Source organism: Crocuta crocuta, unplaced genomic scaffold, assembly GCF_008692635.1.
Source record: "Crocuta crocuta isolate KB4526 unplaced genomic scaffold, BGI_CrCroc_1.0 scaffold549, whole genome shotgun sequence".
Taxonomy (NCBI): Eukaryota; Metazoa; Chordata; class Mammalia; order Carnivora; family Hyaenidae; genus Crocuta; species Crocuta crocuta.
This window is the reverse complement of record NW_027529169.1, coordinates 1,345,558-1,360,486: the sequence shown is the minus strand read 5'-3', so window position 1 is coordinate 1,360,486 and position 14,929 is coordinate 1,345,558. Positions and strand designations below refer to the sequence as shown.

General features: G+C 46.5%; 1 protein-coding gene across 1 annotated transcript in view; it reads right to left on the bottom strand.

Moving 5' to 3' along the window:
• The window catches only part of LRP1 (LDL receptor related protein 1), an 81,006-nt gene extending 80,379 nt beyond the window's left edge, over nucleotides 1-627 (bottom strand). The window contains exon 1 of the mRNA XM_077757422.1: nucleotides 376-627. Coding sequence (XP_077613548.1) covers nucleotides 376-445 — 70 coding nt within the window. The 5' untranslated portion in view covers nucleotides 446-627. The remainder of the gene's footprint in view (nucleotides 1-375) is intronic.
• Nucleotides 628-14,929: the final 14,302 nt, after the last annotated feature.

The window sequence follows — 14,929 nt, the reverse complement described above, 5'->3', positions numbered from 1 at the left end:
TTCAAATCCTGATTCCTTCACATTTCAGATGGGGGGGGGGAGGATGTAGGGGAGGCGGAGGCCCTCCCCAACAAGAGACAGGAGGAGAAGGCCTCTCGATCCCAGGATCAGAAAAAAAGGGGAGCCCTTTCCTCCCTTCCCAGGCCTCTGGTCTTTGTTTGGGCTGGGGGGTCCCGGAAGCATCATTTGCCCTGGGCCCCCATCCTCCAAATCGGACCCCCATCCCCGCCCCCATTCGGGCCGCTGCTGTGTCAGCTGGACTGGGATAACAAAAGCCACCCCCTCCCGCGTCTCCCTTCCCCATCTGAGCGCAGGAGTGGGGGCTGGGGAGTGGGTGTCCCCAGGGGTCCAAGGGGGCCGCGGAATCTCACTCACCATCGATAGCGGCCGCGACGAGAGCTGAGAGCAGGGGCAGCAGCAACAGCATCGGCGGCGGGGTCAGCATGGTGTGGGCTGATGCAAGCAGCAGCCCCCTCCCCTCTGGTCCTGCTACTTCTTGCCGTCGCCCCCCCAATTGGGGGGTCCCCCTTTTTCCTCCTTCTCCCCTCCTCCTCCTCTATTCTTACCCTATCCTTAAGCAAAGAGCATCAGGGGCGTGGGTGAAGAGGTAGAGTTCAGAGCCCCTTGGGGAGGGCCTGCTGACGGGGGTGCGCCCGCCCCCTCCTCCCAAATCCAAACCCTTCAACCCCCTGCTTTTCTCTTCTCCCCTCTTTCCCCCTCCCCGAGCGAAGCTCACAACCCCATCTCCGAGNGGGGAAAGAAAAGGAGAGGTGTAGAAAGAGCTACGCGGCAATCCTGTGAGTGCGCATGCGCCGATTTGGCGCGCTGCCCTGGGGAGGGGGAGTCAGAGCAGCGACAAGATTTGGATCTCGGGTCAGCGGTCCGAGTGTGGAGGTCTCCGGAACCCGCTAGCCAATGTGGGGCCTGGAGCGCCCTCTCCCCAGGCTGGGCCTTCCCCCTCCCCCCCGTGCTTCAGAGAGCTGAAGGGCCGAGGGGAGATTGGGCAGTGGGCGAAGAGAGCTGAGGGGCTTCTCTCTGAAACTCGGTGTCATGCCCTAGGAGTTCAGGCTCGGTCTAGGGATCCAAGACCCGGGGTCCAGGCCGAGGCCTGATTTCCTCGGGGAACCCTGACTGTGCCTCTCCCGCCTGGAGTGGGGGGCAGGGGCCGCCAGTCCGCAAGGAAGATACGCGGAAAGGCTGAGGTTTGATTTGGAGACTTTGTAAAACAGAGACAGGGATTGGGGCCTTCGGAGAAGGGGGGCGGGGTGGGGGAGGGGCTGCGAGGGCCCGCCCCCACCTCGCCCCAGGGCTCAGAGTAAACAGGGACACCCGCGGGGACACGCAGGAGCTTGTCCGCCCGCGTAGGGCTTGGGGATGGAACCCACCTTAGTACCCGCCCCGCCCTACTTGCCTGGCACCGGGCTCGGGAGGGGCAAGCCCTGGTTTGGAGGGAGGTGAGTCACCAGCGGGTGGGGTTGGGGAAGGGCCACCCCACTTCGCCCCAAGAGGTCTGGGCTCATTTATGTTTTGTTTGGTGTTTTGTTTTTTTATACCTTCTGACCGACTTCCCACGAAGTCGGGGTTTTAGATTCTGAGCAACAGGGATTTGGAATAAGATGAGGGACTCTGGACCCCTGCTTCCAGGCCTGGAGTTCTAAGGTGTCTGCTGCGTGCGGGACCTTTGTCCCGGCCCCGAGCCCGCACGGGAATGCTGCTTTGAGTCCTGAAGGCGCCTGCGGGCGGTTCCCAGAGCCCGGTGAATGTGCTTCTGGCCACTGCCCCCTTCTGGGCGGTGTTTTAAGGTTGTGCCTTGGGTGTCTGAAAGTCAGAGTTAAGGGACGCAACGTCGAGGGCTGCCAGAAATTGACGTTAGAGATGAGAGAGGGTTCACCATTTTCACTTTTTAAATTCTAGTGGAGGAATGGAAAGGGATCCAAGTGCTCACACCAGTCCCTCCCTGGCAGGAAGGGGAGCAGCATGGAAGACTTGTCCCATTGATGGCAATGAGAGTGAGAAGAATCCAGAAGAACTGGACCTTTTCCTCAAACCAGAGCTTCCTCTGGGCTCACTTTGCTCAGGGTCAAGTCCACCTGCTTTTAGTCTCCTAGGCTAGAAACTTCAGACATTTTGCCAATTTCTCCTCAGACCTTTCTCTCCTATGTCCAATCTTGCAAGCCTGTGCTCAAGGCCTGTCATGTTTCCCTCTGAAATATAGCTCAGATTTCCTCCATTTCCACTGCCAGAGAGTTTCTCTGGACAGGGGTAGGGTCGTATTTATCTCTTTATCCAGCCCTCATGGGTTAATACAGTGATAGGCACACTGCAAGGACTGGCTGTTTTTCTTTTCTTTTGTTTTAATTAATTAATTATTTAAATGTTTGGTTATTTTTGAGAGACAGTGAGTAGGGGAGGGGCAGACAGAGAGGGAGACACAGAATCTGAAGCAGGCTCCAGGCTCTGAGCTGTTAGCCCAGAGGCCGACACATGAACCACGGGATCATGACCTGAGCCGAAGTCCGATGCTTAACTGACTGAGCCACCCAGACTTCCCTGTTTTTTTTTTTTTTTTTAAAGTAGGCTTGACACCTAGCATAGGGCCCAACACAGGGCTTGAACTCATGACCCTGAGATCAAGACCTGAGCTGAGATTGAGTCAGATGTTTAACAGACTGAGTCACCTGGGTGCCCCACTAACTGTTTTTAATGAATGCCTATTAGGTTCCTTCCTTACCTAGGACCCTGATCCTGATATTGTGGTCCAGATGAAATCAGATTGAAGCCGACTTCAGACAGCTCTAAAAGGAAAGAGCTATCTGGAGTGACCATATGTATAGCCCAAGAGAGCTGTGAGGGGCATTTCATTCCTTCTTTCATAAGGGTATCTTCCTAAAACTGCTTTCCCTATGTTTCTTCCTGGCCAGTGAACATCTCTGCTCAGTATCTATAGACAATGGAATCAAATGTGAACTCTTTACATTGTAAAACATGGTAATACATAGTTAAAAACCTCAAAGAGTATAGAAAAGTACAAGAAGAATATAAGAAGTATAGGAAGGTGGGGGTGCCTTGGTGGCTCAGTCAACCTTTGGCTCAGGTCATGATCTGGCTGTCCGTGGGTGTGAGCCCTGCGTCGGGCTCTGTGCCGACAACTCAGAGCCTGGTGCCGGCTTTAGATTCTGTGACTCCCTCTCTCTGACCCTCCCCTGCTCATTCTTTGTCTATCAAAAATAAATAAACATTAAAACATTTTTTTAAAAAAGCATAGGAAGGTGAAAATAAATTTGCCGTGTTCCAACATCTTATTCTTTAGCCCTATTTTCACAGTAACCATTACCAAGAGTTCTGTGGGTCTCCTTTGGAATGTTAAAAACATTTTTTTATTGACAAGCAGATGTAAATAGACATTCTTTAAAACCACAAATGAGCTCATACACTATATACTGTTCTGTAACTTGCTTTTTTCAATTAACTCATTTTGATCCCTTTCCACATTAAACACACATATCTAGCTCACTCTTTATATTGGCTGCTTGCAATCTCCTTGCTTGGATACTTCACAATCTACTGGGACTGTTGGGCTTTTTGGGTTATTTCCAGTATGTGAACTGCTGAGGGTGGCTCTCTAAGCCCTCAAGATAGCCTCAATACCTAGAATTTAGCACTCAGTTTTGGGAGTTCTGTGCCAACCACCAGACCATAAACTCCTTAAGGGCAAGGATCATGTCTTTTACTTCTTTGCATCCACCTAGTATGAGGAGCTCTTGACTGGAGGAGGCTAACAGGAGTGTTAAGACTAGGGGCGCCTACTCAAGGAAAGGAGACAACCTAATCACTGTCAAATGAGATATGGCTATAAACATCTTTCCTATATTTCTCCTATTGCACTCATTATTCAGTCCTTCTCTGACTCAGCTTCTTTTCACCCCACTTTTATTCTTTTTTTTTTTAAAGTAATCTTTTATTCTCTGTTGTGGCCTTACAACCCCGAGAGATCTAGAGTGTCATGCTATGCCGACTGAGATGCCTGGTGTCCCACCCCACTTTTATTCTTAAGTTTCTTCCATCTTTAAATCCTTGCGTTGAAATTATAATCCAAATATGGGAAATCAAGGAGGAATTCTCTGAAATTCATGATTGGGATATCTAGAATGGTAGCAGTAGGCAAAAAATTTGATGTAGAAAAAAGATATCTCCCTTTTGCATCTCCCAGCAAATTATTAAATACCTCCCTTTCCTGCCAGAGGTGGGGCATTAAGGAGGCAGCTCTGGGACTGAATGTCAGGCCAGAGACCGTCGCCACCTAGTGGTCAGTTAAAGAAGGTTAAAGAAGTGTGAATTGAAGGGTATCTGAAGGGTCTGGTGGAAGGTTGGGAGAGAACCAAGATTTACTGAGCACTTAGCATGTACCAAGTCCACTCAATATATTTTACATGGATTACCTCACTTATATCTCAGAACCATCTTGTGGCATAGGTGTTATTTCCAGTTTGTAGATAACGGCAATAGAGGCTCAAGGAGATTAAGGAAATGTGCCCCAAATCATAGTGCAGATGGGAGCCCAGTTCTCTTTCATTGAATCAACATTTATTAGGTACCTCATTTGTGCTGGACACATTTCTAAGTGTTCAGTAGGGACAAGAGATGGAAACACCCAATCTCAGCCTTCAAGAAGTACACAATTTAGTGGGGTGGCTCAACCTGATGATTGACAATCACAACACAGTACCTAATGCCTATGATAAAGGCAAACACAGAGGGAACCAGAGCCAGATCACTATTCCAGATAAAGGGATCAAAGCAGAGGTGGGCGTATGATGCCAAACTACATATTGAAAGGGAGGAAGAAGATGACAAGCAATGACGAGGGATGCGTGTTTTAGGTTGGAGAACAGGCAAAGGCATAGAGACATGAAGAAGTTTAAAACATAAATGGCAAATATGGTGTGGCTGAAGTTAAAGATACTTGTTGGGGAAGATAATGGATGAAGTGTTAGGGAACCTAGTCACAGAGGGTGATTTTGGCCACACTAAGTATTTAGAACTTACTCTCTAGAAGTAGTGGAGACCCAGGTGAGAAATTGTTGAAGTTCTGATGGATCAGCCATAGAGCTGAGGAGGAAGAGGATTCCAGACTAAGAAGACAGGATGAAGTATATTAGTTGGCTTATCATGTCAGCCTAGAGAAGAGTGACAGAAAGCGAGGACTAGAAATTTGGCTCACATTAGAATGTTCTAAAAATTCTCAAATTTAAGCTGCACAATAGAATCACCTGAAGAGATTTTAAAACTCCAATGCTAGAAGACTTATATCACTTGACTTCAAGACTTGTAAGCTACAGTAATCGAGACAGTGTGGTACTGGCATTAAGAGGTGACAAAAAGACCCATGAAACAGAATAAGAGGGGTCAGAAATAGACTCACACTTAAAGTTGAGTTTTGACAAAGGTGTCAAAGCAATCCACTGGGAAAAAGAATAGCTTTTCAACAAATGGTGCAGGAACAACTGAATATCTATAAGGAAGAAATAAGTGAACCTTGACCCCTTCTTTATACTATATGCAAAAATTAATTCAACATGGATCAAAAGACTAAGACCTAACAGCTAAAATTATAAACTTTAGGTAAAAACGTAGAATATCTTCATGACTTGGTGGTAAAAAAGTTCTTACCTTATAGAAAGCAATAACCATAAAAGAAACATCAACATTTAAGGGCCCCGGGTGGCTCAGTTGGCTAAACCTCTGACTTCGGCTCAGGTCATGATCTCGTGGTTCGTCAGTTTAAGCCCCGCATCCGGTTCTGTGCTAACAGCTCAGAACCTGGGCCTGCTTCAGATTCTGTGTCTCCCTCTCTCAGTGCACTCCCCCCATGCAAGCTCTGTCTCTCTCTCTCTCTCAAAAATAAACAAACATTGGGGCGCCTGGGTGGCTTAGTTGGTTAAGCGTCCGACTTTCGCTTAGGTCATGATTTCGCGGTTCGTGGGTTCAAGCTCCGCGTCGGGCTCTGTGCTGACTGCCAGCTCAGAGCCTGGAGCCTATTTCAGAGTTTGTATCTCCCTCTCTCTCTGACCCTCCCTTGCTCACGCTGTCTCTCTCTCTCCCTCCTAGAAATAAATAAAACATTAAAAAAAATAAACAAACATTAAAAAAAGAAATATCAAGATTTAAAACTTTTGTTTATCAAAAGATGACATTAAGAAAACGAATAAGTAGGCCAAATAGGTAAACAAAATACTAATCTGACAAAGGACTGGTATCCAGGATATATAAAAAAAAAAAAAGTCTATAACACAGTAATAAAAAAACAACTTTTTTAAGTGGACAAGAGAGTTGAACAGATACTTCACAAAAGAGCATGTATGAATGGACAATAAGCACATGAAAAGTGTTCAGTATCTTTAGTCATCAAGGAAATGCTAATTAAAACCACAGTGGAAAATTTTCCACACTCACCAAAATGGTTAAACTTTTAAATACTCACAATACCAGGGGCACCTGGGTGGCTCAGTCAGTTGAGCATCCGACTTCGGCTCAGGTCATGATCTCACAGTTCGTAGGTTCGAGCCCCGTGTCGGGCTGTGGGCTGACAGCTAGCTCAGAGCCTGGATTTTGTTTCAGATTCTGTGTCCCCCTCTCTTTCTGACCCTCCCCTGCTCATGCTGCCTCTCTCTCAGAAATAAATAAAACACTAAACATTTTTTTAAAAAACAAAAATAAAGTAAAAACTCACAACACCAAATGTTAGTGAGAAGTAGACCAACTGGAACTCACACACAGTATTGGGAATGTAAAATGTACTATCAGTTTGGAACAATATGTAACATTTCTTATAAAAGTAAGCATATACCTATGACCCAGCAATTATACTCCTAGTTATTTATTCAAGAGAAATGAAAACATATGCAAACAGAGATTTGAAGAAGAATGCTCATAGCAGTTTTCTTCATAATAGCCAAAAACTGGCTACAGCCAGGTGTTTATCATTAAAAAAAAAAAAAAAAGGATAGACTGTGGTATATTTCTACAATGAGATACTACCTAGTAATGGACAAACTATGGATACACCCACAACACGGGTGAGTCTCAGAACATTTAAGGGTGAGTAAAAAACAAACAAACAAACAAACATAAAAAAGCATATCCCATTTTATTCCATTTATATAAATTCCAGAAAATAAAATCAGAACAGTCCCCTCCCCTCACCAGGGGATGGGGTGAGGCTAACGATCTATATTCTGATAGGGGTATGGATGTCAGACAGCAATGGAGTGGTATGGCAGGGATTTGAACCCAGGTGCGCTAGCCCCAGAGGCCATGGTTTTAAGCACCATATTATATTGCTTTGCTGCTGGGATGCTTCGGCCTTGGGTCTGGATGAGATTACACAGGAGGAGTAGCCTGCGAAGACGGGACTGAGAAGGAGCACCTAGAAATGTAGGGGGAGGACTAGGAGAGAGGAAACAGGAAAACCAAAAAGGGGAGGGCTTAGTCAAGAATGGCTAACAGTGCTGAATACTGCCAAGAGGTCCAGCAAAGACAGGCCTGGGCATGTATGACTGGTGGGGAAAGCGACTCGCTGGCAGTGTCCTAAGGAGGTGAGGAAGGGAAGACCACGAATGTGAATAACTTTCCCAAGAAGCTTGGTTACACAGGGGAAGAGAGAGAGAGAGGCAAGACAGTAATTAGAAGGCCAGTTAGAGGGCTGGGATTTCCTTGCAGAGGCTCAGTCCTGACCACAGTTGGCTCCGTACAGAGATGCTCACCCACCCACCAAGGTTGCCACTTCTCCCTCTGTGAGATGAAGATCTGTGGGCTAACAGTAATCCTCTGACGGCCCCAGGGCTCCATTTGGAACCTTGAGATCATCTGACCCCACCATTGCTCACATCCTGTCATCCTTGGCAGGCCTCATGGGCGTCCACCCTTCTCCACTTAGCCCAGTGCTTCCTCTTCCTGACCACCCTTGCACTGATCCCCATCCCCCTCCTTGCACAAAGCCTGAAGCGNGGGGGGGGGGGGGGGGGGGGGGCTTGGCTCAGATTGTCCTTGACCCTCTTTGTTTGTCTGAAACCTGCCTCTTTCCTGGGGACATTCTTCCTTTAATGAGCTATCACTTATTCTCTCAGGTGAACAAGATGGGTGGTATGGGAACATGGGCAGTCAGATGCTCTGGGGTCTCCATTTCCAATAGTCAGATGCTCCACTGAAGTCTCAGTTAGGGCTACATCTAGAAACAAGTAACACAAGACCCAATTAAAGTAAATTGAACAAGGAGGTGTTCTAGAGCAGAGCCAGGGCTGGCTAATTCAACAGTTTTCTACCTCTTCACACTGCTACTCTCTCCTATGTGCTATCCATGGTCACAACTGTTCAGTCCTCCCATGTGGACTTAGGATTGAAGACGAGCAAAATCTTTCCCAAGAACTCCCTAAGGTCCTATTGGCCAAGGGAATGGAAATACTGAGATTGTCTAGACCAATGAGAGTCATCCCCTGAATGCACGGGAGGGGAACACCTGTACAAAATCCAGACTTTGCCAGCAAGGGAGAAGCGTTTGCTACTGAGGAGGTACCATCAGGGCTTGCCTTGATAGTCCTATAAATCCCTCTACGTTTTAAGGGCCAGCTATTTCACCTTCCATTGAGAAGATGTGTAGCACACTGCTTCAGGGCAACAGTGATCAAACCAGACTAACTGGGTCCAAATCCCAGCTCTCTCCCTTGCCAGGTCTTTGGCTTTGGGCAGGATACATAACCTTTTCACACTGCAGTTTCCTCATCTGTAAAATGAGGGCTATCAACACTATCCAGTAGAACTTTCTGTGAGGATGGTAATATCCCATGTCTGTGCTAATATAGTAGACATTAGCCATATATGGCTATTGAACACTTGAAATGTGCCTAGTATATCTGAGGAATTGAACTTTATAAAAAATGTTTATTTATTGTTTAAAGTTTATTTATTTTTGAGAGAGGGAGGGAGAGAGAAAGAGAGTGAGTGAGCGAGCTTGCTCAAGTTGGGGAGAGGCAGAGAGAGGGGGACAGAGAATCAAAAGCAGGCTCTGCACTGACAGCAGTGAGCCAGGCTCAAAAGAACATGACCTGAGCTGAAGTCGGAGGTTCAACAGACTGAGCCACCCAGGCGCCCTACTTATTTTGTGAGAGAGAGATGGAGAGAGAGAATCCCAAGCAGGCCCCACACTGTTAGTGCAGAGCCCAACGAAGGGCTCGAACCCATGAACCATGAATCAAACCATGGCCTGAGCCAAAACCAAGAGTTGGACACTTAACTGGCCACCCAGGTACTCCAGGAATTGAATTTTTAAATTAAAATTAAATAGCCACATGTGGTTAGTGGTTATCATCTTGGGCACATAGTTCTCATAGTATTGTTGTAGGATAAAATGTACAGTGTTTAGAATTTTAGGTAAGAATTGAAGTGACACATAAGCTCTCACTAAAGATTAGTTCTTATTACTTTTGCCATCATCCACTGATGATGTCCTGGTCACTTGACCACACTCCCTGAAGACTTTGGCATCTTACCTACTGTATTCCTGTCCACCTCGGGTCTTTTGCAAACCCAGATGGTGTTAACTACGCATGCAGATGGTCTAGCCAGCACCCTGACTTCTTGGTTCCTTGCCCTCCTCAACTCCAATGACTCACCGTCATGTTGCCATAGCCACTCACTCCCAGAGCCATGACCTACACTGTGCCCTCCCAGGAGATCTGGACTGAAATCTTATCCCCTTGTCTCCAACTACAACGTTCCAGTCTTCTAACTCTTATTTCCTTTGCTTCCAGTAAGGCTACTCTTTAAGTCTGTTGAGGTTTCCAGTTCCTTGACTCTATTCTTTCTTACCCACCAGTTCCTCATGTCTTTACTTCTCTTCCTAACCAGCCTTGATTCTACAATGCTTCACTTCTACTCCTCCACGAAATGGTCTCCTCCTCCAATATTATTAACCTTCTGAACTGTTCTCCTGGCTTCAGACTTAACACTTTAAGTCCATTCTCTTGGGGCGCCTGGGTGGCTCAGTCAAGTTAAGCATCCGACTTCAGCTCTGGTCATGATCTCATGGTTCGTGGGTTTGAGCCCCACATCGGGCTCTGTGCTGACAGCTCAGAGCCTGGAGCCTGCTTCAGATTCTGTCTCCCGCTCTCTCTGCCCCTCCCCCACTCATGCTCTGTTTCTCTCATATTTATTATATGTTTATAATAAATAAACATAAGAAAAATAAAAAATAAATAAATCCATTCTCTACACTGCAGCGGGTAGGCTCTCTGTGAAACTTCATCATATTAGTCACCTGGCCAAATCTTCTAATTTTTCCCATTGCCAACTACTACCCATTTCCAGAAGGTACCATGCTCCCACAGTATCCATACTTGTCAACATGATAGATCCTCTTCCTGGTTTAACTCTCCTTTTGTTCTTTGCTTGAAACTCCTATTTTTCCTTCAAGATTTAGTTCAGGCATCACCTCCTACAGGAAGCTCCCTGATCTCTTATCCACTGTCTAGTTTAGGTGCCGCTCCTATGTGTCCCCATGGCACCCTGTGATTCACTGGAATTATCCTATAATATCACTGTTTGCTACCTAATCTGACTCCTGCTCTTGGCTGTAAGAACCTGAGAACAGACACCAACAATTTTTGCTGACTTAACTAAATATATATTCCAAGGATCGTTTTATATGTTTGCTACCAGTTCCATTTTACTTTTTTAAAGGGGAGGGGGAATTTGAATATGTTTGTTTATATGCTCAGAGTAAAGAGATATAATAATTAGAGAATGAAGTTGGAGATTTGGAGGCTCAAGGGGACTATGAATAGAAGGGTGCCTGAGGAGGCAGAGGCAGGGATCCTGAGCACAGGTGGAGAAACATACCTCAGGGAAGGGTAGGGACAGGGGCTCCTTCTCCTCTGAGCCTATGGGATAGGTGCAGTTGCCGATGAATATATGTGTTGGTTGAGAGAAGGGAACTGGAAGAGTTTCCAATTTATGGTCTCTGTTTCATCTAATCTAAGTGTTGAGTTGATATCAAGGTGGATGAAAAGCTGGAGAGAATGGCAAAGGCCTGGGAGACAGAGCTGGCTAAGGGTCCACCACAGCTTCCCATACTTCTGTGACTTCTTCTTTCTATCCCTCAATCCTCCACAAATCTCAGGACACTACCCAGTGCTCTTGAACATGTGGCCACTCATCTTATCTGTGAAATGTACTGAGCTCCTGCCATCAATACATAACTAAGTTTAGTCCTTATATAAGAGAGTGTAAAACACTTAGCCCAGCACCAGTTGCCTGGTAAAGACTCAGTAAATAGAAGTCCTTGTCTTCATTAGCAAGAATGCATGTTGTCTTTTCTAGCTGCATAGGAATGTGTTAGTATGATATGAATCCCCACCCCTGGGAGCTTCTGTTCTTGTCAGAGAAGAAGGAAATGTCCATAAAATAACTAAAAAGCAATGCAAAGTGATACATGATGTTTACCAACATCCAAATGGCGCTTTGATTTGTGATCACAGTCTGCAATAAAAATGATCTTTTATATCATGACCTATAACTCAGATACTTGTAGAAAACTGAAACAAAAGTTTCATTAACCAATACTTGCTTTGTGTGATGCATTCTGATATTTTCTGTTCCATTTTATCCTACTTTGTTTTTAAAGAGTTAAGGGCACCTGGGTGGCTCAGTAGGGTAAGCATCCAACTTCAGGTCATGATCTCACAGTATGGTTCATGAGTTAGAGCCCTGCATTGGGCTCTCTGCTGTCAGTGCAGAGCTCACCTCAGATCCTCTCTCTCCCTCTCTGCCCTTCCCCAGCTCTCTGTCTCACTCAAAAATCAATAAACTATTTAAAAAGTGATGGTTAAGGCTCACTGTGATGGATTGAACTGTGTCTCTCAAAGATTCATATTTTCAGAGGCACCTGGGTAGCTCAGTCAGTAGAGCATATGACTCTTGATCTCGATGTTGTAAGTTCAAGCCCCATGTAGGGCATGGAGCTTACTTTAATTAATTACATTTTTAATTCATATTTTGTATTGAATTCTTATGTCCCTCAAAAATTCATACTCATTTGAGGTTCACCCAGTACCTCAGAATGTAATCTTATTTAGGGATAGGGACTTTACAGAGGTAATCAAGTTAAAATGAGGTCATTAAGGGTATGCCCTAAGCCAATATGACTGGTGTCCTTATGTAAAGGGGAAATTTGGAGACAGACTCAAATATAGGGGGAACACCATGTGAACCTGAAGATGGCCATCTACAAGCCAAGGAGAGATACCTGGAACAGACTTTTCCCTCCCAGCTCTCTGAAGGGACCAACCTTGCCAACATCTTGATCTGAGATTTCTAGCCTCCAGAACTGTGAGACAAGAAATATGTTGTTTAAGCCAAGTCAGCTTGTGGTGCTTTGTTACGGCAGCCCTAGCAAACTAAAACAGTCTTCAGATTGCTTTTGTGACTCACTATTGGCTTGCAAACTGCCCTTTACAGACCACAAAGTTCCTTTTTCCTATGCTTTCTCTCATGTAATCTTAATGCCCACTTGGTGGGATGGCAGGGCTTTTGGGCAGGTCATTCAAGTGGGGGTGTCATGGCTGAAAGTCTAGCAGACCCTACAACTGTAAACCCTGAAGATGAGTGCCTCCTTAAATTTTGCCAAACTGTTGTCTCCATTTGAGGGGTTGGTACACAGTCACAAAGCTCTTAAGTGGCGTCAGACCCAAGCTGGATTGGCCTCTAAATTCTGGGTTCTTTTTTTTTTTTTTTAATTTTTAATGTTTATTTTTGAGAGAGAGAGAGGGAGAGACAGAGTACGAGCAGGGGAGGGGTGGAAACACAGAATCTGAAGCAGCTCCAGGCTTTGATGTCAGCCCAGAGCCTGATGTGGGGCTCGAACTCACAGACCATGAGATCATGACCTGAGCTGAAGTCAGATGCTCAACCGACTGAGCCACCCAGGCACCCCTAAATTCTGGGTTCTTAAAAATCAGTTAATTATTTAATTAATTCTGGCTTATTGCCATGACCCCACAGGGTCCCCATGGGCGCAGCTAGAGAGGATGACAAAAAGTAGTGGGTCCCTACTAGTACTTGTGCCTCACCTTTCTACCCTGCAAAAGGACCCAAAGTTAGAGACTGCATTCAATCCTCCCCTTCTCTTGCCAAAATTTGGGAGAACTTGGACCTTTTGAAATTCTTATGAATTCAGCCACTGTCTGTGAGTATCTGCGGGCAGAGTGGGGACCTGGGAGCATGTGTTTTGAGCACCTGTGTGCATACACTGCAATCCCAGCATTGCTGGTCATCCAAACTCACGGACAGATTCCCTACCTGCCGTCTCCACCCCTACCACCTCCTCAGTTCACTGCCTTCCAGACACAGTCAACACATAAACACACATGCTTCTGATATTTCTGTCTTTGTGGCAGTATTATTACTCCCAAACCTGGGGACCCCTATGTAGGATAGAAGCCCTTCTGCCTTCCTCATACCTGGCTTATTCTGGACCATAAAAATAGTGCCTAACATTTACTAAGTGCCAGGCACTGTTTTAAGTCTTTACGTATATTATTGCATCTCATTCCCACAATCTTATGAGTTAAGACTATTACTTGCTCCATTTTACAGATGACAAAACTGAAACACAGAGTGACCTGCACAGACTTGTGCAGTTAGCAGTGTTGGCAGGATTTGAACCCAAGCAGCCTGTCTCCAGAGTCCCAGTTCTTTTGTTTTTATTTTTTAAAAAAAATTTTTAATGTTTATTTTTGAGAGAGAGACAGAGTGCAAGTGGGCGAGGGACAGAGAGAGAGGGAGACAGAATTTTAAGCAGGCTCCAGACTCTGAGCTATCAGCACAGAGTCCAATATGGGGCTCAAACCCAAGAACCATGAGATCATGACCTGAGCAAAGAGAGACACTTAACTGCTGAGCCACCCAGGCGCCCCTCCAGAGTCCCAGTTCTTAACTGCTACCCTCTGCTGCCTGGCTGGGACCTCCATGCACACGTGCACTCTTTCATACACATGACCATCCACATGGGACAGGACAGGGAGGAGCTGGGCTCTGGGAATCAGTTTAAGCACCAGGGGGCAGCATAGGCCTAGCTTTGGCCCCTCAGCCCAGCCCTGTCTGGGGATAGAGGGATTTGAAACCTCCCATCTTCCACCATCCCCTAGAGACCACTCTTTCTATATACATCTTGTCTCTCAGGTTTGGGGCCATGGAGGCCTCTCTGGGTCCCTCGGCCTCCTTCAGCAACTCCTCCAGCAAAAGCTGCAAAAACCATCCACCAGTTGTGACGATGACTCAGAAGCTGAGCCAGCCTTGTGTATGTGCGTGTCTTATTGTGACTTGTTTGCTGCTCTGGGGGCTAACGTGTCTGTGAGCCAGCCCGCACATGTGTAAGCATGTGTGCGTGTGCGCGCGCGCGCACGCGCGCGCGATCTTAGGGCCAGGGAAGTTGTACATGTATGTGTTTGTTTCTGGGTGTGTCTCAGTGTTTACCACAGAAACAGGAACTTTGCCAAGGCTGCACAGCAGATTCCTGTTCAAACTTGTCCTTTGGGAATCTGCAGGCAGCAACTCTAGCTTGTGTCGTTTCCTACAAGGGTCTGAAGAGTAGTACCCTGTGAGGAGGGGGCTGAGATAGTTTTCAGTGCATGAGACTCCTGTGGAGGCTTCCAGAATTCTGAGCTCTGGGGTCCCCTCCCCCCCACACTCCCATCCGTAGTCACGCGACCTCTAAGGCGCGCCCCGCCAAGAAGGGAGGAGGACCTAGGAGTTCCAGACAACCTCGAGCACCCTGGCTGCTTTTCAGGGTCATCCACTGGAGGGAGCGCAGAGCCTAGAGGGATTTGCTTTTCCAGAGGCCCCGGGGTGCCCAGTTCCTCCTGAGCCCAAACCGCGG